At 45.1% G+C, this 25,820-nt stretch overlaps 1 protein-coding gene across 2 annotated transcripts in view; it reads left to right on the plus strand.

Moving 5' to 3' along the window:
- Nucleotides 1-24,664, plus strand: part of MARF1 (meiosis regulator and mRNA stability factor 1) — a 41,833-nt gene extending 17,169 nt beyond the window's left edge. For both annotated transcript variants that reach the window (XM_081965742.1, XM_081965741.1), the window contains 17 exons: nt 188-377; nt 1,390-1,568; nt 2,754-2,834; nt 3,817-4,053; nt 5,313-5,432; nt 6,955-7,130; nt 8,262-8,482; nt 9,750-9,892; nt 11,609-11,742; nt 14,438-14,640; nt 15,618-15,845; nt 17,046-17,276; nt 19,040-19,249; nt 19,613-19,673; nt 19,807-19,941; nt 20,877-21,047; nt 21,892-24,664. In XM_081965742.1, coding sequence (XP_081821868.1) covers nt 188-377; nt 1,390-1,568; nt 2,754-2,834; nt 3,817-4,053; nt 5,313-5,432; nt 6,955-7,130; nt 8,262-8,482; nt 9,750-9,892; nt 11,609-11,742; nt 14,438-14,640; nt 15,618-15,845; nt 17,046-17,276; nt 19,040-19,249; nt 19,613-19,673; nt 19,807-19,941; nt 20,877-21,047; nt 21,892-22,118 — 2,947 coding nt within the window. In that variant the 3' untranslated portion in view covers nt 22,119-24,664. The remainder of the gene's footprint in view (nt 1-187; nt 378-1,389; nt 1,569-2,753; nt 2,835-3,816; nt 4,054-5,312; nt 5,433-6,954; nt 7,131-8,261; nt 8,483-9,749; nt 9,893-11,608; nt 11,743-14,437; nt 14,641-15,617; nt 15,846-17,045; nt 17,277-19,039; nt 19,250-19,612; nt 19,674-19,806; nt 19,942-20,876; nt 21,048-21,891) is intronic.
- The last annotated feature ends 1,156 nt before the right edge of the window (nt 24,665-25,820 follow it).

The raw sequence follows: 25,820 nt of genomic DNA on the forward strand, positions 1-25,820 counted from the left end.
TACATATATACATATATACATATATACATATATACATATATACATATATACATATATACATATATACATATATACATATATACATATATACATATATATATATATATATATATATATATATATATATATATATATATTTAAAAACAAATGATTCTAGATTCTCTTCCTTTCCTTCCCTCGGCCTCAGGAGCGTGTCTCCGAACATTTCGAACAGGTCTTCTCCGCTCACTTTGAACGTCACAAATTCTTCCAGCCATACAGACTGCCCAGATCCATTTGCAAATGGAGCAGACATTCAGATTAGCAATCTCGATTACCGGCTTTCCCGAAAAGAGCTGCAACAAACTTTACAGGATACCTTCACTAAGCACGGCAAGGTAAACAATCCCCATTCATCCATCATCAAGGCTGCTGTTTATACTCAACTTGCGATGTGGGTGTTTTTTTTTAAATTATCTAAATGCCTTTTAAATTGTTTCAATTGCTTTAGCATTTTAGAATTGTAAACCCAAACATGACTGTTTTAGTAATTCCATAAGCAAATTAGTACAAATTGCTATGATTCCATTTTGAAGATCGTACTAGCATCCAATTTTGCTTTCTCTTAGCACTAGCAATAGCACTTAGACTTATATACTGCTTTGTAGTGCTTTTACAGCCCTCTCTAAGCGGTTTACAGAGTCAGCTTATTGTCCCCAACAATCTGGGTCTGGTCAGGATCGAACTGATGGTAGCCTCCTAATCTCTGTGGAGGGAGGGAGGAAGGAAGGAAGACAATAGCGATGGAAATAGCAGATTTATATACCGCTTTACAGTGTGTTGGGAGTATACTCCTAGTGTTGGGTAGGCAATATATATCTATATACAATAACAAATGGTCGTTGTTGCTTTAAATGGGTGAATGTACTTACCAACTGTAATTAACTCTGCAATAAGAGGGAGTCAGGAGAGCTGACTCTCTCTCTCTCTGCTTGTCCTATGCTTGATAACTACTTGCTCCCTTGATGACTGGAACGTGAACTGCGACTGTAAGCAATTATTTGTTCTTTGAATTGTGTTTCGACATATATCTACTATCACTGCTTGTGAAGCAATTATTAGTAGTAAAGCTACTTGTTTTTACTAGCAGTGTCTGAAACTTCGTGTGTTTTTTCTGCTAGCAACGTTCTTTCTCTCTAGCTGTACATTCCGCTGCACTATTTTCTGTCTCCCAACAGGGATACTCCTAACTCAGTGCTTTTACCATCCTCTCTAAGCAGTTTACAGAGTCATCCTATTGCCCCCAACTATTTTGGATCCTCATTTTACCCACCTCGGAAGGATGGAAGGCGAAGTCCAACCTTGAGTCAACCTTTTGATACGATTTTTGTCTTTTTTTTTTTTAATCAGGTAAAGAATGTAGAACTTAGTCCTCACACCGACTATCAGTTGAAGGCTGTCGTTCAGATGGAGAACCTCCAAGAGGCCATCACTGCAGTCAACAGCTTGCACAGATTCAAAATTGGTAACAAGCGGATCCAGGTCTCTTTAGCCACTGGAGCTGCCAGCAAATCTCTGGCACTGATTAGGTAAAATGACAGCAACTATAATATGTTCTGTAGCATATATTAGACAGGGTCTGATTTTCTTCTGACCCCTGAAATAAGCGCTTGGCCTTATTTTCGGGGAGGTCTTATTATTTTTGAGGTGCAGGAGACAGTGAGTGTGGTCAACTCACGGCTGTTGCTATGTGGCAGTATTTTCAGGGAGGGCTTATTTTAGCGCATGTGCTCAAAAGCCCTATTAGGCTTATTATCTGGGGAGGTCTTATTTTTGGAGAAACAAGGCACCGTATTTTTCGGCGTATAAGACGCACCTTTCTTTCCTCCAAAAAGAGGCTGAAAATCTGGGTGCCTCCCGAAGCCCCGCCCCCTTCACCAAAATGGCCATGCATACCCTTATGGAGGCTTTCAGAGAGCTCCTGGGGGCTGGGGAGGACAGAAATGAGCAAAAAAGATTCCCGTTTTTTGCCCCCAGCAACACACTATAAGCCTCCATAAGGCTATGCATGCAATTTTTTTGACGAAAAACGGGGGTGATTTTGCGAAAAACGGGCTGTTTTTTGCTCATTTTGGGGAGGCACCCCCCAGGAGCACCCTGCAAGCCCCCCCCCCCCCCCCGCCAAAGCTATTCATGCCTTTTATTTGGAAAAAAAAAATTGGGAGGTTTGCAGAGTGCAAAACTTTTCCCCCTTTTGGAAAGTTCTTTAACTAATTGATGAGAATTACATTAAGTGCTGTGCCTACCAACCTACCTACACACTCTCTCTCTCTCCCTACCTACTTACCTACTGTATTTCTCTATCATTTGCCTCTTCAAAACCTTGGTGCGTCTTATACTCCGAAAAATGCGGTACTTATCAGCCTAGTTCACTGATGGCAAATCTTTTCGGCACCGAATGCCCAAACCGGATCGCGTGCCACAGCCCCAAGAACCCGATGACCGGCTGTGCATGCCGGCCAGCTGGTCTTCAGGTTTCCCGGACTCCTCCAGCATGCACGAAGAGCAGCTGGCATGCCAGAGACCAGAAGAGCAGCTGGTGGCGGTGCCCGTGGCCACGGAGAGGGCTCTGCGTGCCACCTCTGGCATGCATGCCATAGGTTTGCCATCAAGGCCCTAGTTGCTTTCAAGAACAGTCTCCCAGTTCTGCAAAGAAAGAGAATGCCGTGATGTCCAATGCTCTTCCTTCATGTGCTGCTGTCTCTTTTTTACAGTTCAGAAGCAATATCCATTCTTCAGGACGCCCCAGCCTGCTGCCTCCCGCTTTCCAAATTCACTGAGATTTACGAGAAAAAGTAAGTGGGAAACTTGGCATCCGAGAAACTCAAAACTGGCAGTTTTGCGGTCATTTTGATCCAGAATTTAATCCCTGCTGCAGGTAGTCCTCAACTTACTGTCAGGCCTGCAGTCATATTCCTTTTAGGCTCTTTGGCCTGCCACACTCTCTCTTATTTTACTATGCTGTTTCATTAGTAGAGTAATTGGGAGGGGGGAATAGTAATTTTGGAATGTGGTGTTGTCAAAATAAAACATTCCTTTCTAGAAGCCCAAGGTCATTTTTTGTCTCCGCACCTTGCCTATCTCTAGAGAGGGAAAACAAAGATTAGAACAACAGGTTCCCATTAATTCATATTGTACATTTATACTTTCAATTAACCATAGTGTCACCCATCATCCACAGCTCCAAATATAATTTTCCATTGTTAATTATTAATCCATATAGTCATTAAGTATTTCAATTCATATATGTATCCATCCAGGGAGGTCTTATTATTTTTGAGGTGCAGGAGGTCCTTTAACCTCAGCCTGTGGATCAGCTGATCCAGAGAGGGCCAGACGTTGTGTCTCTGTTTCTGGCACACTCTTGCCAGCCCTACCGTTGCTGGGCCTGCCATTCTTTGTACGGCCGCCACTAAGCGAAGGGGTGTGGTAGCTAGAATTTGCGGGAACGGCCTCCAAAAGGCCATTCCGTGTGGATGGCAGGTGCATATGGGGCGCCTGGGGTATGTTTCCCCCCCATTCCCCCCAGGAAATTGTAGGGACCAGCTGTGCTTATGTTTAAATATTTTAGGGGAGGCTTATTTTGGGGGGGAGGGCTTATTTTAGCGCATGCACTCAAAAGCCCGATTGCGTTTATTATCCGGAAAGGTCTTATTTTGGGAGGAAACAGGGTACCTGTATTCCACGATGTCTGTAATAGCTGAAAAGGTCTCCTTTGGCTCTTTATTTATTTATCTTTCCATTCCACTAAAGCAGTTTCTGTTCCTGGGTTTCTAGGTTCGGACACAAGCTGAATGCGTCGGACTTGCACAAGTTAACGGACATCGTAACGATCCGCGATCAAGGCAACGGTCGCCTGGTGTGCCTCTTACCCAGCAGCCAAGCCAGGCAGAGCCCGTTGGGATCTTCCCAGTCTCACGACGGCTCCTCTGCTAACTGCAGCCCCGTCGTCTTCGAAGAACTGGAGTATCATGAGCCTGTCTGCAAACGGCATTGCGTGAATAAAGACTTCAGGTAAATTTGCCTTCCTTCCCCCTTCTCTGCAATCTGGAGCCTAATTCAGACTCCTTTCCGTGATTGTAGAAGTTGGGAAAATAAAGGTTGAAGCATAAACGTTTAACCTGTGGGCTGTACTGGAGATAGTTATAAACAGTGGTGGGATTCAGGTTTTTTTTACTACTAATTCTGTAGCCGAGGCGTGGATTGGTGGGCGTGATAGGGGAAGGATACTGCAAAATCCCCATTCCCTCTCCACTCCAGGGGAAGGATACTGCAAAATCCCCATTCCTTCTCCACTCCAGGGGAAGGTTACTGCAAAATCTCCATTCCCTCCCCACTCCAGGGGAAGGATACTGCAAAAACCCCATTCCCTCCCCACTCCAGGGGAAGGATACTGCAAAAACCCCATTCCCTCCCCACTCTAGGGAAGGGATACTGCAAAATCCCCATTCCCTCCCCACTCCAGGGGAAGGATACTGCAAAATCCCCATTCCCTCCCCACTCTAGGGAAAGGATACTGCAAAATCCCCATTCCCTCCCCACTCCAGGGGAAGGATACTGCAAAATCCCCATTCCCTCCCCACTCCAGGGGAAGGATACTGCAAAAAACCCATTCCCTCCCCACTCTAGGGAAAGGATACTGCAAAATCCCCATTCCCTCCCCACTCCAGGGGAAGGATACTGCAAAATCCCCATTCCCTCCCCACTCCAGGGGAAGGATACTGCAAAAAACCCATTCCCTCCCCACTCTAGGGAAAGGATACTGCAAAATCCCCATTCCCTCCCCACTCCAGGGGAAGGAAATTGCAAAATCCCCATTCTCTCCCCACTCCAGGGGAAGGATGCTGCAAAATCCCCATTCTCTCCCCACTCCAGGGAAAGGATACTGCAAAATCCCCATTCTCTCCCCACTCCAGGGGAAGGATACTGCAAAATCTCCATTCCCTCCCCATTCCAGGGGAAGGAAATTGCAAAATCCCCATTCCCTCCCCACCCCACTAACCTGCTTTCCAGCTCCGGTTCTCCGGAGGGCAACAGAGAAAGACCCAGTCGATCAGCTGGGATACCAATCAGCTGGAACTCTGGAGGCAGCGAATAGATGAGGGCGGGGCCAGCCAGAGGTGGTATTTGCCGGTTCTCCGTACTACTCAAAATTTCCGCTACCGGTTCGCCAGAACTGGCTGAATACCTCCTCTGGTTATATAGGCAGATTTTCTTTGCTCAGCTTCCTATAAAACTTAACATGGTTGTTGGTTGGTGTTTTTTTTTTTTAGCGAACACGACTTTGATCCCGACTCCTACAAAATCCCCTTTGTGATTCATTCGCTGAAGGCATTTGCTCCTCAAGTCCACAGCTTGTTGCAGACCCACGAGGGGACAGTACCACTACTCAGGTAAAAAAAATAACTACTTGCTCGAATACGCAAAGCTTCAGCAAAATGCATATTAAAAATTGTTCCCATTCATCCCTGACTTTCTCTCTTCCATAACGGAGCTGATTCTGTGTCAGAAAAAGGACACTTAGCAACGAAGAGGCAGGCCAGGAAGTGTGTTTCTGCAGCCAACTGGATATGTACAGACAGACAGACAGACACCCACCCACCCAAAGAAGTGCTGAAATTACTTCAAAGAAGTGCTGAAATTACATCCTGCCTTGCACAGAGAACTTTCAACTTTATTTATTAGGGCAAATCAAAAGCCACAAAGAATCGCACTTTACTTAAGATAAAGGTTCCCCTCGCACATATGTTCTAGTCGTTCCTGACTCTAGGGGGGCGGTACTCTCCGTTTCAAAGCTGAAGAGACGTCTTAAGACGTCTCCGTGGTCATGTGGCTGGCATGACAACGCCGAAGGCGCCCAGAACGCTGTTACCTTCCCACCCAACTGCTAGGTTGGCAGAAGCCGGGGCAAGTAACGAGAGCTCACTCCGTTACTCGGCGCTAAGGATTCAAACTGTCAAACATTGAATCCCTAGCGCCGCATAACGGATTGAGCTCCCGTGACTTGTCCCAGCTTCTGCCAACCTAGCAGTTCGGAAGCACGTACAAAATGCAAGTAGAAAAATAGGGACCACCTTTGGTGGGAAGGTAACAGCGTTCTGTGCGTTGAGTCATGCCGGCCACATGACCACGGAGACGTCTTCGGACAGTGCTGGCTCTTCGGCTTTGAAATGGAGATGAGCACCGCCCCCTAGAGTCGGGAACGACTAGCACATGTGTGCAAGGGGAAACTTTACCTTTACCTTATAACCTTTACCTTATTGAGCTAATTTTCTTTCTTTTTTAAAAAAAAGTTTTTATTTTTAGACAGAGACAAACAAAACAAAAAACATAAAGCCACCTTCGATTGCAAACAACGTGTCAGTTGGTTACAAGGTTTCTGTGCTTCCCTTCCATAGTCATCCCTTACATTTCATATATAATCACATATTATCAAACAAAAATATTTATATACAGTATATTATTATTATTATTATACCTCGTTTATTTGACTATCACCATTATTCTTCATTTTCCACAAGATATTGGGATCATTTACACCATATGCAATTCAATATATCATCTCAGATAATTCCAGTAGTAAAATATTTTTATGTTATATGCTGTATCATTCAATTATTCTTATATTTACCACATTCTCTAGTAGCTTTCGTTTCCATATTTTTTTTATCTAACCACGCATAAAATAAATCCCATATCCTATAACATTGTTTATCTTCTTGTTCTCGTAATTTCAAATGTCAATTTACTCATTTCAGCACATTCCATTATTTTATGAATAACTTCCTCCTGTATTGGTATTTTCTCATTTCTCCAATTTTTAGCTGCCGTTAGCACATTTGCAATCAAATATTTCAGTTCTCTATTATGAGCTGATTTTTTTTAAGGTTCACTCTTTCCTCTCTCTTTTTATAGCTTCCAAGACTGTTACGCTTCAGAATTTAACAATCTAGAAATGGTTGAAGAAGGCCATGGAGGCGTCCCTCTGGAGCACCTTATCTCCTGCGTCCCTGGCATTAATATTGCCACGGCACAAAATGGCATCAAAGTTGTAAAATGGATACACAATAAGCCGCCACCTCCTACCACAGGTATTTTATTTTACTCCTCGGTCGCTGCCTAAAACTTGACCGTCCCGTTGCTCCCCATGGTCTGAATTTGCAAACACAACCTGTGAAGCGGGAGACAGCCCACCTGTTGTGGCAGCAGAATCAGACAGTCCTGGAGGTTGGGGAGGAACCTGGGCCAATCCTGGAGTCTGGGGAAGGCTCTGATGAGGGCTCTGTGTCGGAGGCAGAGAGAGGACCAGAGCCGTTCGACAGTTATCAGCTACCTTTGGAGTGGGAGATCAGTAGGGCTGAAGAACAACTGGAGCCTGATCCTGATGTGCGCATGCGCAGAGCTGCCAGGAGCTAAGGAACAAGGGCCGACTTGGGAGTAAAGGCCCAGGTGGATGATGAATGGCCCCTCCCGTGATTCTTTTTTCCTTTTCTCATTTCCAGTAAACAGAATTAGTGTCTTAAATAGGCACGAAAAATCAGGACCACATCTGACGTTTCAACGAAGATGATTTGTTGCTCATGCTCAAGAATCTAGTCATTACTAATGGTCATCACTAAACTGGCACTAGATAAAATTTAACACAATTCAAAAGGGGCTGGATTTCACCGCTTATGGGAACATAAGGACTCCAGGCTGGTTCCTCTCTTGATGCCTCCCTCAGGCCCTGCTTCTCCTCCTACAGTTAGTGTTACAAGGGGGTGTCTGCTCCTTGACTATGATTGAATAGAATAACAGAGTTGGAAGGGACCTTGGAGGCCTCCTAGTCCAACCCCCTGCTTAGGCAGGAAACCCTACACCACTTCAGACAAATGGTTATCCAATATTCTTAAAAACTTCCAGTGTTGGGGCATTCACAACTTCTGGAGGCAACTTCTGTTCCACCGATTAATTGTTCTCACTGTCAGGAAATCTCTCCTCAGTTCTAAGTTGCTTCTCTCCTTGATTAGTTTCCACCCATTGCTTCTTGTCCTACCCTCAGGTGCTTTGGAGAATAGTTTGACTCCCTCTTCTTTGGGGCAACCCCTGAGATATTGGAAGACTGCTATCATGTCTCCCCTGGTCCTTCTTTTCATTAAACGAGACATACCCAGTTCCTGCAACCGTTCTTCGTATGTTTGCTTCCTTCTCATGCGCTCATGGTATTTTTTCCCCTCTTCTAGAGCCTTGGCTGTTGCGTTCAAAGAGCCCTGTGGGTAACCCACAACTCATCCAGTTCAGTAGAGAAGTGATTGACCTCCTTAAAAACCAGCCCTCCTGTATTGTATCCGTCAGCAAGTTCATCCCGATGTACCACCACCATTTTGCCAAGCAATGCCGCGTGTCCGATTATGGGTATTCCAAGTTAATAGAGCTGCTGGAATCGGTGCCTCACGTCCTGCAGGTGAGTTCAGATGTTCTGCTCCCTGCCAGAGATGTTGACTCCAAGAGCTGATCTCATGTGAAGATGAAAAAGTGACTCTAGGTGGCTCACAATTCACTTACCATCTTGGTTTGCATCAGAAATCCTGCTCCGAATTGTCATAGATTGGAGAGTCTGTATAGTTCCTAGGGGACGCGGTGGCTCAGGGACTAAGATGCTGAGCTTGTCGATCAGGAAGGTCGGCAGTTCGGCGGTTTGAATCCCCAGCGCCGCGTAACGGAGTGAGCTCCCGTGACTTGTCCTAGCTTCTGCCAACCTAGCAGTTCGAAAGCACAAAAAATGCAAGTAGAAAAATAGGGACCACCTTTGGTGGGAAGGGAAGAGCGTTCCGTCCGCCTTGGGCGTTTAGTCATGCCGGCCACCTGACCACGGAGACGTCTTTGGACAGCGCTGGCTCTTTGGCTTTGAAACGGAGATGAGCACCGCCCCCTAGAGGAACAGTTTATTGGATACATCATTTTGGCACAGACTGGTGAAAGCTGACTCTGAGGTTTCCCGCAGCTTTCACCTAATTCAAAGTAAAAGTTTTGCCCTTCCCCTCAAGTCACTGGTCATGCTGTCCAATCCCGATGCTGGCTGGTTGCCGAGTTACCGGCTCCTCCTCTGGCCAGCCACCTGTGAGAATGACCTTGGTTCCCACAGGAAAACTTTATTGTTTTGGCTACAAAACCCCATCTAACTATTTCCCCCCTCCCACTGCTGTGTGGCAACCCTGAAACCTCCCAAGATGGCTTCGGTCAGGCTCGCTTCAGGGTTGACATCCTATTGACTTTGTCTTGTCCAGATCTGTTGAGTTTGAAATCAGATTTTGGTCCCAATCTTCACGCTAATAAAGATAAATATCTGTTCTGACCTAGGCGTCACAAAATCACGAAGCAGACTCTCCGTCCTGACGAAACCCCTTTTTATTAAGCTCATGTGAATTCCTCTCATTCACATCCAGCAAAGTCCTGGCAAACAGTCTTTCAAGGGTGAATTTACAGCCACAGACCTTATCAGGCTTGGAGAGCTGCCAGGCCGATATCTTCCAAACGCCACTCTGTAGCAGACAATACTTGGCAAGAAGTCAGGAACAGATCTTCCCCCTAATGAATTGAACTAATTGTCTCCTGCAAACTCCCCCCCCCCCTTCACTCCTCTCTTATTCCACAACAATATCACTTGATTTATGAGCGCTCAGGTTTCGCTGTAGATCTCCTTACAAACTGTTTTTTTTTTCCCTTCTCAGATTCTGGGGATAGGAACCAAGCGTTTGTTAACCTTAACGCACAGGGCTCAAGTGAAGCGATTCACTCAAGACTTGCTAAAGCTTCTGAAGTCCCAGGCCAGTAAACGAGTCGTAGTCAAAGAATTCTTACATGCTTATCACTGGTAGGTGTGCGCGGCTGTGGCAAGTATCTTTTTTGCATTTTGTTTGTTATTTTTCAAGGTGTTGATTATCATCTTTAAAGCGCTCCATGGCACAGGACCTAGGTATTTGCGGGACCGTATCCTGCCCCATACATCCCTTCGGCTGATCCGCTCACACAGAGAGGGACTTCTCCGGGTGCCGTCCACTAGGCTGTGCCAGCGGGCGACGCCCAGGGGAAGGGCCTTCTCTGTGATGGGCCCGACCCTCTGGAATGACCTTCCCCCCTGATATCAGAACTACTACAGACCTCCGCTCCTTCCGTAAGAAGCTTAAAACCCACCTGTTCAAATTTAGCCGGCTTGGCCTAATCCCAGCTTACCCACCTCAAGTCTGCATTTTTAAATTCTATGGGTTGGTTTTAGGCCGAGTTTTAATTTTTATCAATTTGTACAGGGTTTAAGGTTTAATTTGATTTTAAGGGTATTTATTATGTATATGGTTTTTTTAATGTGGTACCTGTACACCGCCCCGAGTCCCTTCGGGGAGAGGGGGCGGTCTAGAAATCAAATAAAATTGAAATTGAAATTAAATTTTGTTATTTTAATTGAACAGCTTGGGGTTTAAAGCGAGCCATTCCCCCCCCCCCCACCCCCCACCCCCCCGTGGGAAGGGAGATCCCGACTTCTCTGTGAATTAAACTCATCTAAAAATCAGCAGTAAAATCCTTTGCAGAATAGAAGGACTTGAAATGAGACGATTTTAAAATTTGGCTGCTGTTGAAGATGGAACGCCCGAAACGGGCTAATTTTTTGGGTGGGGTGGGGACTAAGGGTCTCTTCCTAAATATATCTCGAGTTTTTTTTAATTATTATTTCCATCAAACTGCCGTCATTCTGGAATCTTTAACCCCGTGGTGGTGCACACCTTCCGGAAGAGGCACCCAGAGCCATCCTGCAGCCTCGCTGGTTTCTCTTCCACATTCCTGTGCACATATCGCGCCAGTCAGGTGCATCGGAGTTCCAAAACCCAAAAGAGCACATGTGCGTACTGGCACCCGAACCTCTGGGTTTCCATCGCGCACATCTGCAACGGCCAGCTGTTTGTCAGGCGCTCTCACCTGTGCCGGAAACCAAAAGGTTGGGTGCGCGCATTGGAACGCTACTTCTTCCAAGTTTTGGTGCTCCTGGCCAGACCACCAAGGCTGCACGGTCCTGGCAGGACAGTTTTGCATACCATTTCCGGCACGTGGTGACGTAAAAGGCTAGCCATCACTGCTTTAACCTGTGGGCACTAAACTGCATGTATCCTAAAGTGAAGATTTACAGAAATACTTTACAGCCCTCCAGTAAATGCATAGCTTGGGAAACAATCGTTAAAGAGTTCAAAAAATATTTTTCTCCGTATTTGGGTGTTAAACCTCAAAAAATGTTTTGGGTTTTTTTTTGGGGGGGGGGGTCCAGCAGAGGCTTACCGTGGGCATGTAGAAAGCTTCGGTTTTGAGCTTGCTTATTTTTTTTCTACAGTAGGGGTGTCCAAACTCGGCAACTTTAAGACTTGTGGGCTTCAGTTCCCAGAATTCCACAGCCAGCCATGCTGGGTGGGGAATTCTGGGAGTTGAAGTCCACAAAGTCTTTTTAAGTTCCCACGTTTGGACATCCCTGTTCTACAAGTCTGATCTTCATTGCCGTATTATTATTTTACAAGTGTTTTTTTTTTCTGAATGATTAATCTCGTAGGTGTTTCTCAAAAGATTGGGACGTCACAGAATACGGAGTGTGTGAATTGGTGGATCTAATATCCGAAATTCCCGACACAACGATTTCTTTGTCTCAGCAAGATAATGAAATGGTCATTTGTATCCCCAAGAGAGGTACGTTGCCGTTGGTTGAAAACATCAGTAAAAATCCTTGTGTCTTACCTCGCTCAACCTTGCTTGTCAAATAAGGTGGATACAGGCCAGTGGTGGGTTTCAAATTTTTTTAGAACCTCTTCTGTAGGTGTGGCCTGTTTTGTGGGAGTGGCTTGCTGGCCATGTGACTGGGTGGGAGTGGCTAACTTGTAAAATGTGGTGAAACTCACTTAACAACGCTCTTGCTTAGCAACCAAAATGTTGGCTCAGGAACTCTGGCATTGAAGCACGCAACCTTTAGAGGAAAAAAAACGGGTGTTCAAAGTTGACAGCTTTAAGACTTGTGGACTTCAACTCCCAGAATTCCTCCTCTCGCTCTTCATCGTGATGATGTGCGGACGGGCGGGGGGAGGGAGCTGGAACAGGTTCAAAACGGCACTGTAGATTTGTGGAACCTCTTCCATAGAAGAGCTTAGAACTGGCAGGAACCCACCCCTGATACAGCCACTTCTCAACCGAACAGTTGGTTTAGTCACTGTTCAAAGTTACAACAGCAGTGAAGAAAATGACTTACGACCTTTTTTCACACTTATGATGGTTGCGGCATCTTCATGGTCCACGTGATCAAAATTCAGCCACTTGGCAACAGACTCATATTTATGACAGTCGCAGGGTCATAGGATTCCGTTTTCTGACAAGCAAAGTCAGTGGGGAAGCCAGATTTCAGTTCACAGCTGCGTTACTGTTATGGCCCACCAGCGGCCAGCAGAGCTGGCAGCAGATTCGGGCAGTGAGGAGGTTGGGAAGGAACATGGGCCAGTCCTGGAGTCTGGGGAAGGCTCTGATGAGGTCTCTGTGTCGGAGGCAGAGAGGGGGCCAGAGCTGTATGCCAGTTATCAGCTGCCTTCAGAGTCAGACATCAGTGGGGCAGAGGAACAGCTGGAGCCTGTTCCCAGTGTGCGCATGCTCAGAGTTGTCAGACGAAGGGAACAGCTAAAGAACAGGGGTCAACCTGGGAGTAAGGCCACAGATGGACGATGAATGACCCCTCCCAGAAGAAATAAAAGAGGAGCGAAAGGGGAGTGGAGTTTGCAGGAGACAACTGGTTCGCTTAATTGGTTCGTGACTCTCCGAGACTCCTTGCCAAGTTTTGTAGCTATCGGCCTAGCAGCTCTCCAAGCCAGATAAGGTCTGTGACTGTAAATCTTCCTTTGAAAGACTTTGCACGATGTGAATGAGCAGAATTCACAGCCAATTAATAAAAGGGGTTTTTGTCGGGACAAGAAATTTGCTTCACACTCTTGGGAAGCCTCAGTCAGAACAGTTACTAATTTAACAACCGCAGTGATTCACTGAATAACCGTGACAAGAAAGGTCATACCGTGGGGCGAAACTCACTCGACAACGTAGCCATAGAAATTTGGGGGCTCCATTGTCCAGGACTGCCTGTATTGTGATGAAATGTCAGAGGAGAAGGCGGTATTCTCTCAAGAATGGTGAAGATCCAGGAGACAAATGTGTAAATCCCCAGCCAAGTTAGCAGGAGAAAAAAGATTGCTCTTCCTTTATTGATCGGTGAGGTTTATTTATTGTCTCGATTGACTAGGACTGTAGCTAGTCAGAAGAGGAAGCGATTTCCATCCTAATGGACTTCGGAATAGACTGTCTTTTAGAGAGAATAAGAGTTCAGTTGTGGGAAATCATGTGACCTCCACTCTCTCCTACAACCCATTTTCTTTTTTAGCTCCATAAATCTTTCCAAAGAGTGTCAATGAAAATAGTGCCTGCGTAAGAATGAATTTAGACAGATGCCAGCGTTAAGATTCTCCCTTTAAATTCCTAAAGGAAGGGCAGGATCCCAAGCCTGGGAAATGAATGAACCCCTGAAATGTAACAAGAGACAGAAGGAAGAAATATAAGCCCAGAAATTCAGAAAAACGCTGTAGATGTCAATGCTTTTTATAGCACGTTGCTAAAGCTAAAGCTCAAGACCCACCTCTTCCAATTATCTGGCCTGGCTCAACCATAGTTTATCCTATTCCTCCTGACAGTCCTTTTTTAAATCTGTAATTTTACTATGGGGTATTTTTAATGGTTAATTTTATTATTATTATTGTGATGTATTTAATTGTTACCTCCTCCGTGTATGTATGTGTATGTGTGTATGTGTATGTTTATATGCATTTATGTATGTTTTTATTGTACGCCGCCCCGAGTCCCTTGTGGAGAGGGAGCGGCTAACAAATTAAATTATTATTATTATTATTATTATTATTATTATTATTATTATTATTATTATTATTACTACTACTACTACTACTACTACTACTACTACTACGATTGTATCACAGCGTCCAGTTGATTCGCCGGATTTGGCATTGATTACTAGTCGGGCCCCACCCAGGGGCCTAGGACGTCGTAACGTATTTTCGTAATATACGTGCAGATCCAAGCAGTGCAGCTTTTTGCATTTGACTGATGGTGATTTTGTCAAGTTTTAACTGTTTTAAATGTAATTCCAGTGCTTTTGGAATAGCACCCAGTGTGCCAATTACCACTGGAATTACCACTGCTGGTTTGTGCCATAATCGTTGGATATTATTATTATTATTATTATTATTATTATTATTATTATTATTATTATTATTATTATTATTATTATTATTATTATTATTATTATTATTATTATTAAACGTGCTCCTTTTTCTATCATCAGAGCGTACCAAGGAAGAGGTCGAAAGGACGAAGCAGTTCTGCAAAGAGGTGATCGATCTGCTACGCCACCAGCCCTACTTCCGTATGCCTTTCAACAAATTCATCCCGTCCTTCCACCATCATTTTGGGCGCCAGTGCAAACTGGCACATTACGGATTTACCAAACTACTTGAACTTTTCGAAGCCATACCTGATGTCCTACAGGTAGGCAATTGTAAGAGGAAGGGATGGCAAATCCCGGGGGGGGGGGGGGTGAAGTGAAAAGGGGGAATTAGCCTAGAATCCTTACATAGTTACAAAAGAACTACATGTCACAACATTATTGAAATACACACGGACTGTTTGATAACAAGGTGTTTAGATAATTTAATGCAGAGATTTGGACAGTGAGAAGGTTGGGGAGGAAGATGGGCCAGTCCTGGAGTCTGGGGAAGGCTCTAAGGAGGGCTCTGTGTCGGAAGCAGAGAGGGGGCCAGGGCTGTCTGACAGTTATCAGCTGCCTTCAGAGAGGCAGACGAACAGCTGGAATCTGTTTCCAGTGTGCGGATGCGCAGAGTTGCCAGACAAAGGGAACAGCTGAAGAACAGGGGTCGCCTTGGGAGTAAGGCCAGAGGTGGAGGGTGAATGGCCCCTCCCAGAGGAAATAAAAGGGGAGCGAAAGGGGAGTGGAGTTTGCAGGAGACAATTAGTTCCCTTAATTGGTTCGTGACTCTCTGAGACGCCTTGCCCAGTTTTGCAGAGATCACCCTGGCAGCTCTCCAAGCCAGATAAGGTCTGTGACCGTAAATCCTCCCTTGAAAGACTTTGCTGGAGGTGAATGAGCAGAATTCACTGTCAGTTAATAAAAGGGGGTTTTGTCGGGACAAGAAGCTTGCTTCATGTTCTTGGGAAGCCTCCGTCAGAACAGCGGGTAGTCAACATGTGCAAAATGACGATACATAACGATAACATTCTAGGTTACTCTTCATAATCTGCTTGTTCTGTACGGATACCTGTATGTCATAAGCTTGCTGGAAATCCAGCTTAACCCAAGAGAGACATTTACCTGCAATCTTTGTCTTTCGTGGCTTTTGAAAGAAAAAGCTACTGAGCTTTGGATCCTGCAGTTGCTCTCAATGTTCTAGCACTGCCTTCCTTCTCCAGTCCTTTCTCAATTAACCCAAGCCGGCATTCGTCTCCAGGTCCTAGAATGCGGCGAGGAGAAAATCCTGACGCTAACCGAGACAGAACAAGTCAAAGCTTTAGCTGCCCAGTTTGTTAAGCTGCTCCGTTCCCAGAAGGAGAAATGCCTCCTGATGGCAGACGTCCTCGCGGAATACGCCAAAACGTTCGGCTACCCATTGCGTCTCCAGGACTACGATGTTGGCTCCGTTCCGGCTCTGATGCAGAAACTTTGCCACGTCATCAAAGTAGGTTTTCAGGTGCCACATGAGGAAAAACAACCTCGGGGGGGAGGGGGGTTGAGCAATCCAAACCACATGGAAACTGTCAAGAATTTGTTGCAGAAATCAAAACCAGAAAGCACACACAGATAACTTGATTCAGCAGGATTCATTAACGTCTCTTTATCTCTCTATATATAAAAGCGAAATACCACTCATGCATCATCGCGAAATCTCCAGAGCCATAAAGTCTACAAACTTGAAATTTGGCACATATGTTCCTCTTGCCTTCTAGATGCTCGCTAAGAAAGGATTTTTTTTTAAATGACCATCAAATCATTAGTATTTCTTATAGTATTATTACCATGCTCTGATGCTAAGAAGTTAGACGTTCTACTCCCCCTCCCCACCTGAAAAGAACTCTGTTCCAACTGCCACCTGGGCGTGGCCAGCACGTTACTCATTCAGCCTGTGGGCTAGGAGTTTAGACATTCTACTCGCCCTCCCCACCTGAAAAATACTCTGATGCTAAGGAGTTAGACTGAGTGAGAGAAGGGGATAAAATAGGAGAGGCCTCTGTGGGGCAAGCCTGAGGGAGAGAAGGGGATAAGAGAGGATCAATGGGGCAAGCCTGACAGAGAAGGGAAGGGGAGAGGCCGATCATATTTATTTTCAAGCTGTTAAGTGTTGATTTATCAAGCCCAATCACATAGTAGGCGGAGCACGGGTATTCAGCTAGTATATAATATAATACATGAGATAAGTGTACAATACCAACAGCACAAGGTTCACAGACAGAGGAGAGAACAGTTTTGTTTCGGTTCGGAGTTGCAGGCAGACTAGATTAGCTTCGTTTCTCTGCACAGACTTGCAGCTTTTAGTACAGAACAGTTGGACTAAGCCACGCCCAGGCTCCTGGTTGTCTCCAAATTTAGTTTTTAAACAGCCCTCATTGGCTTACTTAGTTGCTATGCCTATTCATTGGCTGACCTTGTTACCACGTTACTGCCAGTCATGGCTTCTCGTGACAGAAACACCAAGCTGAGCAACTCAAAACTACCTCATGAAGTCTTCCTTCTAGAATTCCGAACGATGGGTACGGCTCTCTTCCCCAATCTCGGGTCCTCCTCCCAGAATTCCCACCTGCTGTAGCTCTGGCAGTTATGGGACTTGGAGTCAATAGGGTGGAAGGCTGATAGTTGGCGTCTCCTCTTTCAACTCCTCCAGGTGGCCGATACGGAATCTGGGAAACAGCTTCAGCTGATCAATAAAAAATCCCTCCGGACTCTCACTTCCCATCTTCTGGTGCTTCTGATGACCCTGGACGAAGGCACCGTGGTTTCCGTGAAGGAGCTGAAGAGGCGTTACGAGGTTGTCCAGGGGACCGTCCTTAACCCATGTGAATATGGCTTCATGACCTTTATCGAGCTTCTGATGAGCGTGCCTTATTTTATCGAGGTGAGTAAGACGGCTGGGCTCTTTAGAATACACACAGGCCGTGAAGAGCGAAGGGTCCCTTTGGGTTTGCAGTCCCTAGTAGTTACTATTTCAGTTGTCTGCTTTTCTCTACCTGTAGACCTAGCCGGTCTCCGAAGCGAGGTGTGGGAGGAGTCACATGTGGGTCTTAACACGGCCCATTTGCCCGGAGACTGAGGTAAATCTGAAGCCACTCCCTCTGCTTCTTCCTCGTGACTCCCCAGATTAACCTCAGTCTTCGGCCCAGAAGGAGTAACTTTTTGACTCTCCGCTTGGTCTTAGAGGTTTTCTGGTTCCTTTGTATCTTGTCTTGTTCCTTTCCATCGGTGATTCCTCCCACCTCTCTCCTAGCGTCTCTGGGCTGTTTAAATTTCTGTGTTGACCTCGCACAAGCCGGACTTGTTGCATACAGGGGAGCCCCCGAACCGCTGGGCGGTTAAAGGGGGGGCTCCAGGCAGCGCACCAGAGAGAGCAGTACCGCGCAACCCCTAATTCCATCGGTGCCTGCATCTTGTTTTTTAGCGCGTATGGAGCGCGCGCGTGGGTTGCATCGCTGAGCAAACCGGCATTAGGAGCAGCTGGAACCTACCCCTAGTTATGTATGTATGTATGTACGTACATACGTACTAGGCAAAACCAGGCAATCAATCAATCTTCAACTATAACACAGAAGCACACACGGAGAGAGAAACCGCCCTCACAGGGCCTCTTTTATAGACAGCTTCTTAAAGTGGCAATAACCCTGCTGACTCATTCTCATTTCATCATCCTTACAGCCTTACAGCAGCTGGTCAGCTATTAAAATATCGTTACCTTAACGCTGGAGCTGTGCAAAACTTTTCAAAGTCAGAACATTCCAGCCAACCCATTTCTCATTTTGATGCAAATTCTTCTCATCTCCTTGGAAGTCTTTTGAGGTTGGCATGGATTGTCCCAACCTTCCAAGAAGTAGTGTGACCTTAACAGGGATCCTAACCCACAGTTGTGGGATCCGGGTGGTGATAGAAGGGAATATTTGTAGCTCAGGGTTGAGTCCTTGATGCACGCTGAGCTTGTGACGGTTTTCTTGCAGATGTTTCATCAGCCAGCTGGGTAGCACCATCAGTGCTGATGATGTTACCTGGTTAGGTAATGAATCGTCTGGAAGAAAACAACCAAGCTCAGAGAGCAATAAGGATCCCACAAGTCACATCTGGAAGGTGTAAGTGGCCATGTCAAGGATGGGATCTTTTGCTTTCCAAATATATTGCACCTTCAATAGCCAGTCCTCGGCTTACAACCACAATTTAGGCCAAAGTTTCTATTGCTAACCGAGACAGTTAAGTGAACCTTGCCCCGTTTTACGACCTTTCTTCCTGCCATTGTTAAACGAATCACTGCGGTTGTTAAGTTACTGACACAGGTTTGCAAAGGGAATCTGGCTTCCCCGTGGACGTTGCTTGTCAGAAGGTCGCAAAGGGGGATCGCGTGACCCTGGGACACTGCAACCATCGTAAGTTCAAGTCAGTTGCCAAGCGTCTGAATATCGATCGTGTGACTACGGGGATGATGAAATGGTCCATAAGTGTGAAAAGCAGTCATAAAGTCACTTTTTTTCCAGTGCCGTTGTAACGTCAAAACAGTCACTAAATCAACTTTCGTAAGCCGGGGACTACCTATAGTTCATACTCAAGAATATTCCTTCCTTTGTGAAAGCAGGAGGACTAGTCACATGGAAATCTTTTTTGGTTTGTTTTTCCCTCCAGGTTTTTATTGATGGTGGTGCAGAATATGTGAAGCTTACAGACCTGTATATGTTTGCCAAGAAAGTGAGACTCCTGCTCCATACCTACCACTACCAACAGATCTTCCTCCATGAGTTCCCAACGGCCTACAGCAAATACACAGGGGAAGCCCTTCATCCCAATACCTATGGCTACAATAACCTTGAGGAACTTCTAGGCGCCATTCCATCGGTTGGTAGCTCCTGCTTTTTCTCTCTTCTCTTAAAATGTGCAGGATTCTTAACAGTCCAGTGTCAGCGCTTGTTTCAGAAATCACATCCAGAAAGCACGCACAGATAACCGATTCAGCAGGATTCCTTAACTTCTTTATATACATAATAACACATGAACAAAATGTACAGGATCAACAGCAGATTCTTCCAATGGGGTAGAGAGGAGAGATTGAGATTTCCAGTTCCAATTCAGAGAGCAGACTAGATAAGAGGGAAGATTGCAAGAATGCTGACTATAAGGAGATTTTTAAGGCAGCAAGAAACCTACCTAGGTTCATCTTAACTTCCCATTTCACCTCTGGTCTTTCTTGCCTTTGATTAGGTAGTATGGATAAAAGGTCACGGCCATAAGAGAATTGTGGTTCTGAAGAATGACATGAAAAGTAAGTCATCCCCGTTTGGGGTTAACTTTTTTCCATTTTGGAGTGGGGGAGGGGGGGAAATATTGCCCAAATATCTTTCCCTCTAAGATTGTCTGTCAAAGGGAACACTTGCTAATCTTCTCCTTTGTATTAGCTCGTTTTAGCTCTCCCAGTCTTCCCCTGGCTGACGAAAATTATGAAAATGAACTTGCCAATGGTGACAGACAATCCACAAAGGCAGCAAGAGTGGACAAATCCTTAGATTTAATCCTGGAAGCCCCCAACATTGGTAATTGATTGATTACTGGCTGTTATTTTGTACTTAGCAATGCTGAAATTGGTCGCCTTGAATAAGTAAGCCAAAAGATAATAGATAATAATATTATATAATAGTATTAGGTAATACTTATCTATCAAGGGGGGGTGCGCGCGTGTGTGCACGCGCGCATGCATTGGTTCCAGCATAACTCTGGAACACCTCAAACAATTTCAACCAAACTTGGTACACAGATGACTTACCCTCTAGAAAAAAACACTGTGGGGGTAAGACACCCCTAAAGCCCCTCGGGGTGTGGGTTCTGTTAAGATACAGCCTGTTGTGCCTTCAAATGGCTTCTACTGTACTGCTGTAAAATGGCTTCTACTGTACAGCGCAGTGGAGTGGCCATGGTAACAGCTTCACAGTACTCCACAAGGGGGCTCCTGCTGGTAAGGGAGAAAATCCAACATTAGAAATTACGTTTGGTCCGGACATAAATAAATACCTGGGCAATGCTGGGTTATCGGCTAGTCTAAGAATAAAAAATAGATCAGCCCTGGAGCATGGACAGAATTATGGTATGTTTCACATGTCCTTTTCCATCTCTATCTCCCAGCCCATTCTTTTTATTTATTTGTGACCCACCTTTTTTTTTTGCAAATAACTCAAGGTGGCAAACATATCCAATGTGTCTTCCTCCTCCTATTTTCCCCATAACTACAACCCTGTGAGGTGGATTGGGCTGAGAGAGGGGGGGGACGGACTGGCCTAAGGTCACCCAGTTGGCTTTCATGGCTAAGGTGGGACTAGAACTTGAACTCAGGTCTCCCGCTTACTAGCAGGATGTCTTCACCTCTAGACCCTACTCAAGGAATAAGCATGAATTTGCAAGCTTGCTTTAATGTGAGTCTTGAGGCCACTGTGAGTTTCCAAGGAGCTGCCTTCATTTTCTACCCTCTCTGCAGTCTCCAGTCAAACCGAGGAGGAGCTGCTGTGCCTCACCAACGCATCACCCGTGGATCTTTTATGCCAACCGGTCCCTTCCTGCCTCCCCTCCCCGCAGCTGAGACCAGATCCAGTGGTCCTTGAATCATCCGATCTCATCCGTTTCGAAGAGCGTTCACCGATCCCTTCCGGTAAAGGTTAACGTTGCCTTTAAAAATCTCGCTCCACTCAATAGTAACAGAAATCCTGAACATTACCGTATTTTTGTAGTATAAGATGCTCTGAAGTATAAGACGCACCTAGCTTTTGGGGAGGAAAACAAGGGGGGAAAATCTGCCTCTGCCTCCCAGCAATTTGCCTCCTTGCAACAAACAGAAAACAGCACAGACGATATACACTGTTCGTGGTGTTACATTTCAGACTATACTTGTACAGATGCTGTTAAAATTGATGTGGCTTTCTGGAAGTATAGTTATTCTCTGCTTTTTAAAAGAAGATACAATAGCACTGGGCCTCTTCAGATCAAGCATTTATTTTAAAAAGCTCCTTCATTTTGTTAAACTGTCTAGATTAATAATAAAGCAGTCTTTTAAAAAAAGTCTAATAATGTGAACATTCTATAGGCATTTATAGTTGTTGACTGACCTTCTTGCAGCCTGATTAGCACAAGAAAAAAAAAATCTGCCTCCCGGTAATTTGCCTCCTGGAGCAAACAGCAAGTTTCGCTTTCAATTTCTCCCGATCATCAGCTGTTTCAGGCTGCAGGGATTGCTACAGCCTATTGCAGCCTCCGCAAACCCCATTTTCCCCATTTGCTGCAAGGAGGTAAATTGGTGGGAGACAGAGGCCAAAGGGTGGGGGACGGTGGGTGGGTGGGACTACAGCCAGTGTATAAGACGCACCCAAATTTTAACCCTGTTTTGGGGGGGTGGGAAGGTGCGTCTTATCCTCCGAAAAAATACGGTAACTACTACTACTAGGAGCCATACCTTTACCTTACTTTTCCAAAACTCAACAGCCCCCCTTTTGTTTCAGAGATGGGGCCTGAAGAGGAGAAGGCTGCTGGTCCCTCAGAAGCGAACGAAGAAATTGGCCACGTCTCTGAAGCATCTAAAGCTGCAGAAAACATCTCAGCACCTCCCTCTTCCTCATCCCAACCGCCGGGGTGCAGAGACGCCACGGACAGTCCCGCTCGAAAGCAGCCAAAGAACCGCGTAAAGTTGGCAGCCAACTTCTCATTTGCACCCGTCACCAAGCTTTAAATCTCTTCCCCGGCGTGAAAAGCATCGTACCGTTAAAAGACTGCACAGAAAAATAAAGTCCGCTATAATTTTTTTTTTTTTAATCACTCTCTGGAAGGGGGTGTATTTCCACCCCCCCTTCCCCCCCGACCTGTTTTCTTTGTCACTGTGACTGCCTCCTGTGCAATCAACATTGCACACTTTCAACCGAAGTTTAAGCTGGGCAGTTTTTTTTTAAATTATTATTATTACTGGAACTTCAAATATTTGTTAAGAGCGATCTAACATTTTATCCCCCCCCCTCTTTTTTTTTTTTTTTTATTATTCTGTCCCACGTCGGCAAAAAGCAGATGCAAGAACCCTTGATAGAGAACGGATTTTAAAAGTTTCCGATTACCCAAAAGGGGGATGTCAAATCTACACGTCGCGCCTAAAATCTCTCGGCCATTTCTACTTTGCGACTTTGTTATCGGTGGCGGGGCGGGCGGGAAATAAGAATTCAGCGCATCATTTGTCGTGCAAATATGGTCTCCCGAGAGGATTTCTTTTTTAAAAAACGGGTCACTCAGATGAAAATACACGGTTGGGGGGTCTTAAGGCTTCATTAAGGGCAAAACTTGGGAAATGTTTTTTTCTTTTTTTTTTCCGATGACTTGCCAAAAAAAAAAAACCCAACCCCCTTTTTTTAAAAGGCCTTATGTGATAGTTCAGTTCCGCCGAGGAAACGTGTAGGAAATGGTTTTTAAGCTTCCCTTTTATAAGCGCTGCCGGTGGATGCCGATTTGAGATGAAGTCAGGGGGGGGGGGAAGCCATCTCGGTGCCGTGTGTTTTGAAGGCACCTTCAGTCACCCCTCCCTCGAAGTGGCCGTTTGGGGGGGAACGGACGGGACGACACACCGTTGAGATTTCAGGAGAATAAAATATGCATCGAAATGCATAAATCATGGGATCGCGCAAGGCTACGGGAAGTATTTTTTAAGGCAGGAAAGGCAATGATGCTTCCGCAGTGCCGAAATGCGAGATGGAGGTTGAAAGGCCAAGGTTAGTGGCCTAACCTTGTTTGCGAAACTTTTTTAAAAAAACGTGTAATAATTGGGAAGTTTAGTCGTACGAATCCGGAAAGCGTGTTGTTTCTTTTTTAAAACTGTGTCTGGTTTTTATTCCTCCCAGTGCTGAAAAGCTGCTTCCAGTTCTTATTGGGGTATTTTTCTTGTGTGTGTGTGTGTATGGGTGTGTGGCTGTGATTTGTTGTGGTTGTTGGCTTTTAGACGGACCAGCCTTTACCAAAGAGGTTGAGTCAGTTGGGATCCTTTTGTCTTCTTTTTAAAGAGAAAGAGAGAAAGACATGAAAAACGTCTTCCAAAGTTTTATACCCCTGCCCGGGTAAACTTGGCACTTACAATGGGTTGTATTTGCCAGGAGAGAAATATTTTTTACTGCTTTGTCGAAAGGAAAACAAAAAAGAACCTAGGTTTCCCACTGGCCAAACGTGGAAATATATATATATATTTGTAACAATTATATTTTATAATGGACAAGGTTGGAAAAAGAAAACAGCTGGAGGTTTCACAGCCAGCAACTGAAGGGGGAGGGGGGAGAAAATACCACCAAAATGGCTATAGATACGTTTTTAAAAAAATAAAATAAAATAATGGATTTCGTTTAAAAGAGGAGTTTTAAACAAAGCCACACGTTGAACCTTTCTGAATTTTATAGCCATTACGAACACAAGGAAACACTGGAAGTTGTGGGTTTTTTCCAGTTTTTTTCTCAGTGGATTGAGACATGGCACAGTTCCTCCAGAGACCTAGAGTTTATAGGAACAGATCGTTCGAGATATAGATATAGATATATTTCCTTTCTCTCTAGTGTTTCGAGAATTTGTGAGACCATCTTTCTGTAGCTTTATGTATAACCTGCATAAAACAAAGGCCTCCGTCACTCCATTCTGGGTTGTTATACTTAACAGAACCAGTTGCTGTTCTGAGCAAGTCATCTTAAAAAAAAAAAAAAAAAGTGAGACCCAAGTGTTTTTGGGAGGTGGGGTGGGGTGGAAACAAAATAAAGAAATCAAAAGTCCAGTAGTGTTCTGTATTCGAAATACAGATGTGGCCAGGTTAATCCGTAGAGAATAATCCCAATCGTACATGAAATTCCATGTGGCATTCTGAACAAAAATTGCTCTTTGAAAGTTACACGGATTAAATTTGGGGGATTTTTTTTTTTTGTTATTGTCGTCGTTGTCATTTCTCCCATAGCACAAGATTATTTAATGAAGGTTTTTTTTTTTTAAAGGGAAAAAAAAGGCTTGAGAAAAATAATGTAACGTGGACTGATTGGAACATGAATTAAGGCGATGAAATTCTTTAACTTACACTTTGGACATTTTGATTTCTTTTACTGTTCTGAAACAAAACGGATCAAGGCAACTATGCACTCTGGGTGGGTGAAGAGCGGCAATACGGCATATAAACTTGTCTAATTTGTTCGGGCACTTTTGTGGGTCAAGTGGTATGTTGTGCGTTTGGGACCAAGCAGTTGTCAATAAAAATTTCAAGCAAGTAAATGACCTTTGTTGTGTTGTTGTTGTTGTTGTTTTTCTCCCAGTAAGTATATTGTACAGGTAGCCCTTTACTTATGACCATTTTTCACACTTAACGACCGTTGCAGCATCCTCACATAATTTGGATGCTGGTAGCAGCATCCCCAGATCGTGTGATCCCTTTTTTGCGACCTTAACACAACTCATAAATGTTCCTCGCACAAAAGCGATTGTTGGGGCCTGTTGGCCGTCAGTCCCTCCAGCAACCAAATCAGAGGAGGAGGAGGTGTGGGTCAGCAGTAAGGCAATCTGAGAACTCCGAGTGGGAAGAGGGAATGGAGCTGGCAGAGAGAGAGAGAAGAGGCAGAGCCTAGGCCGTCCGTCAGCCCTCCAATGGAGAGTCAACAGTCCCCAGGTCTGAAGGTGGCTGATGAGGAAGAGGAGGAACAGCTGGGTCCAGTGCCTGACACACGGATGCACAGAAGGCAGAGGAGAGGAGAGTAGTGGAAATCTATGGGCCGATCCTTGGGACAGAAGAGCCACCACTGCTAACAAAGCCCTGTTAAAATATTCATGACTGGGAGAGACATGGGAACAAGGTCAGCCAATGAATAGGCATAGCAACTAAGTCAGCCAATGGGAGATTAAACAGATCTGAGTCTGTGCAGAGAATTGAAACAGAAACTTAAGAAGCAGTCTGCTGCTCTGAGAAGTAAACTAGCAGTCTGTCTGGGCTTGTCTGCTGAAAGGAAACTAACTGCTTGTTTGTAACTCTCCTGCCTTGTGTTTACTGGGAAGAATCACCTGTTGGCATTGTACATTTATCCATCTATTCTTAGGTATACAAAGAAGTTGATGAATCCAGCTGAATCAGTTATCTCTGTGTGCTTTCTGGATTTGAATTTATGCAACAAACTCTGACAAGCCCCACCCTAACTCTGGGGATCAAAGGCAGGGGGCGGAGTTGAGTAGATGTTGATCATGAGTTGATGGCCTTGTTAGCCTGCGGTGAGAGAGAACATTTTTTGCCGGGGCTGCTGGCACTCCTAATAAAGGAATCATTGAGTTAACTTCAGTGGGTTGGTGTGTGTTTGGGGAGGGGGGTCAGATCAGAAATCCTGTGGGTCGGATAAAAAGGCACTGCAAACCGCAACAGAACAGAGTGTCAGCTTCTTGGTAG

Source organism: Natrix helvetica (assembly GCF_964273705.1).
Source record: "Natrix helvetica genome assembly, chromosome: 13".
In the NCBI taxonomy this organism is placed as follows: domain Eukaryota; kingdom Metazoa; phylum Chordata; class Lepidosauria; order Squamata; family Natricidae; genus Natrix; species Natrix helvetica.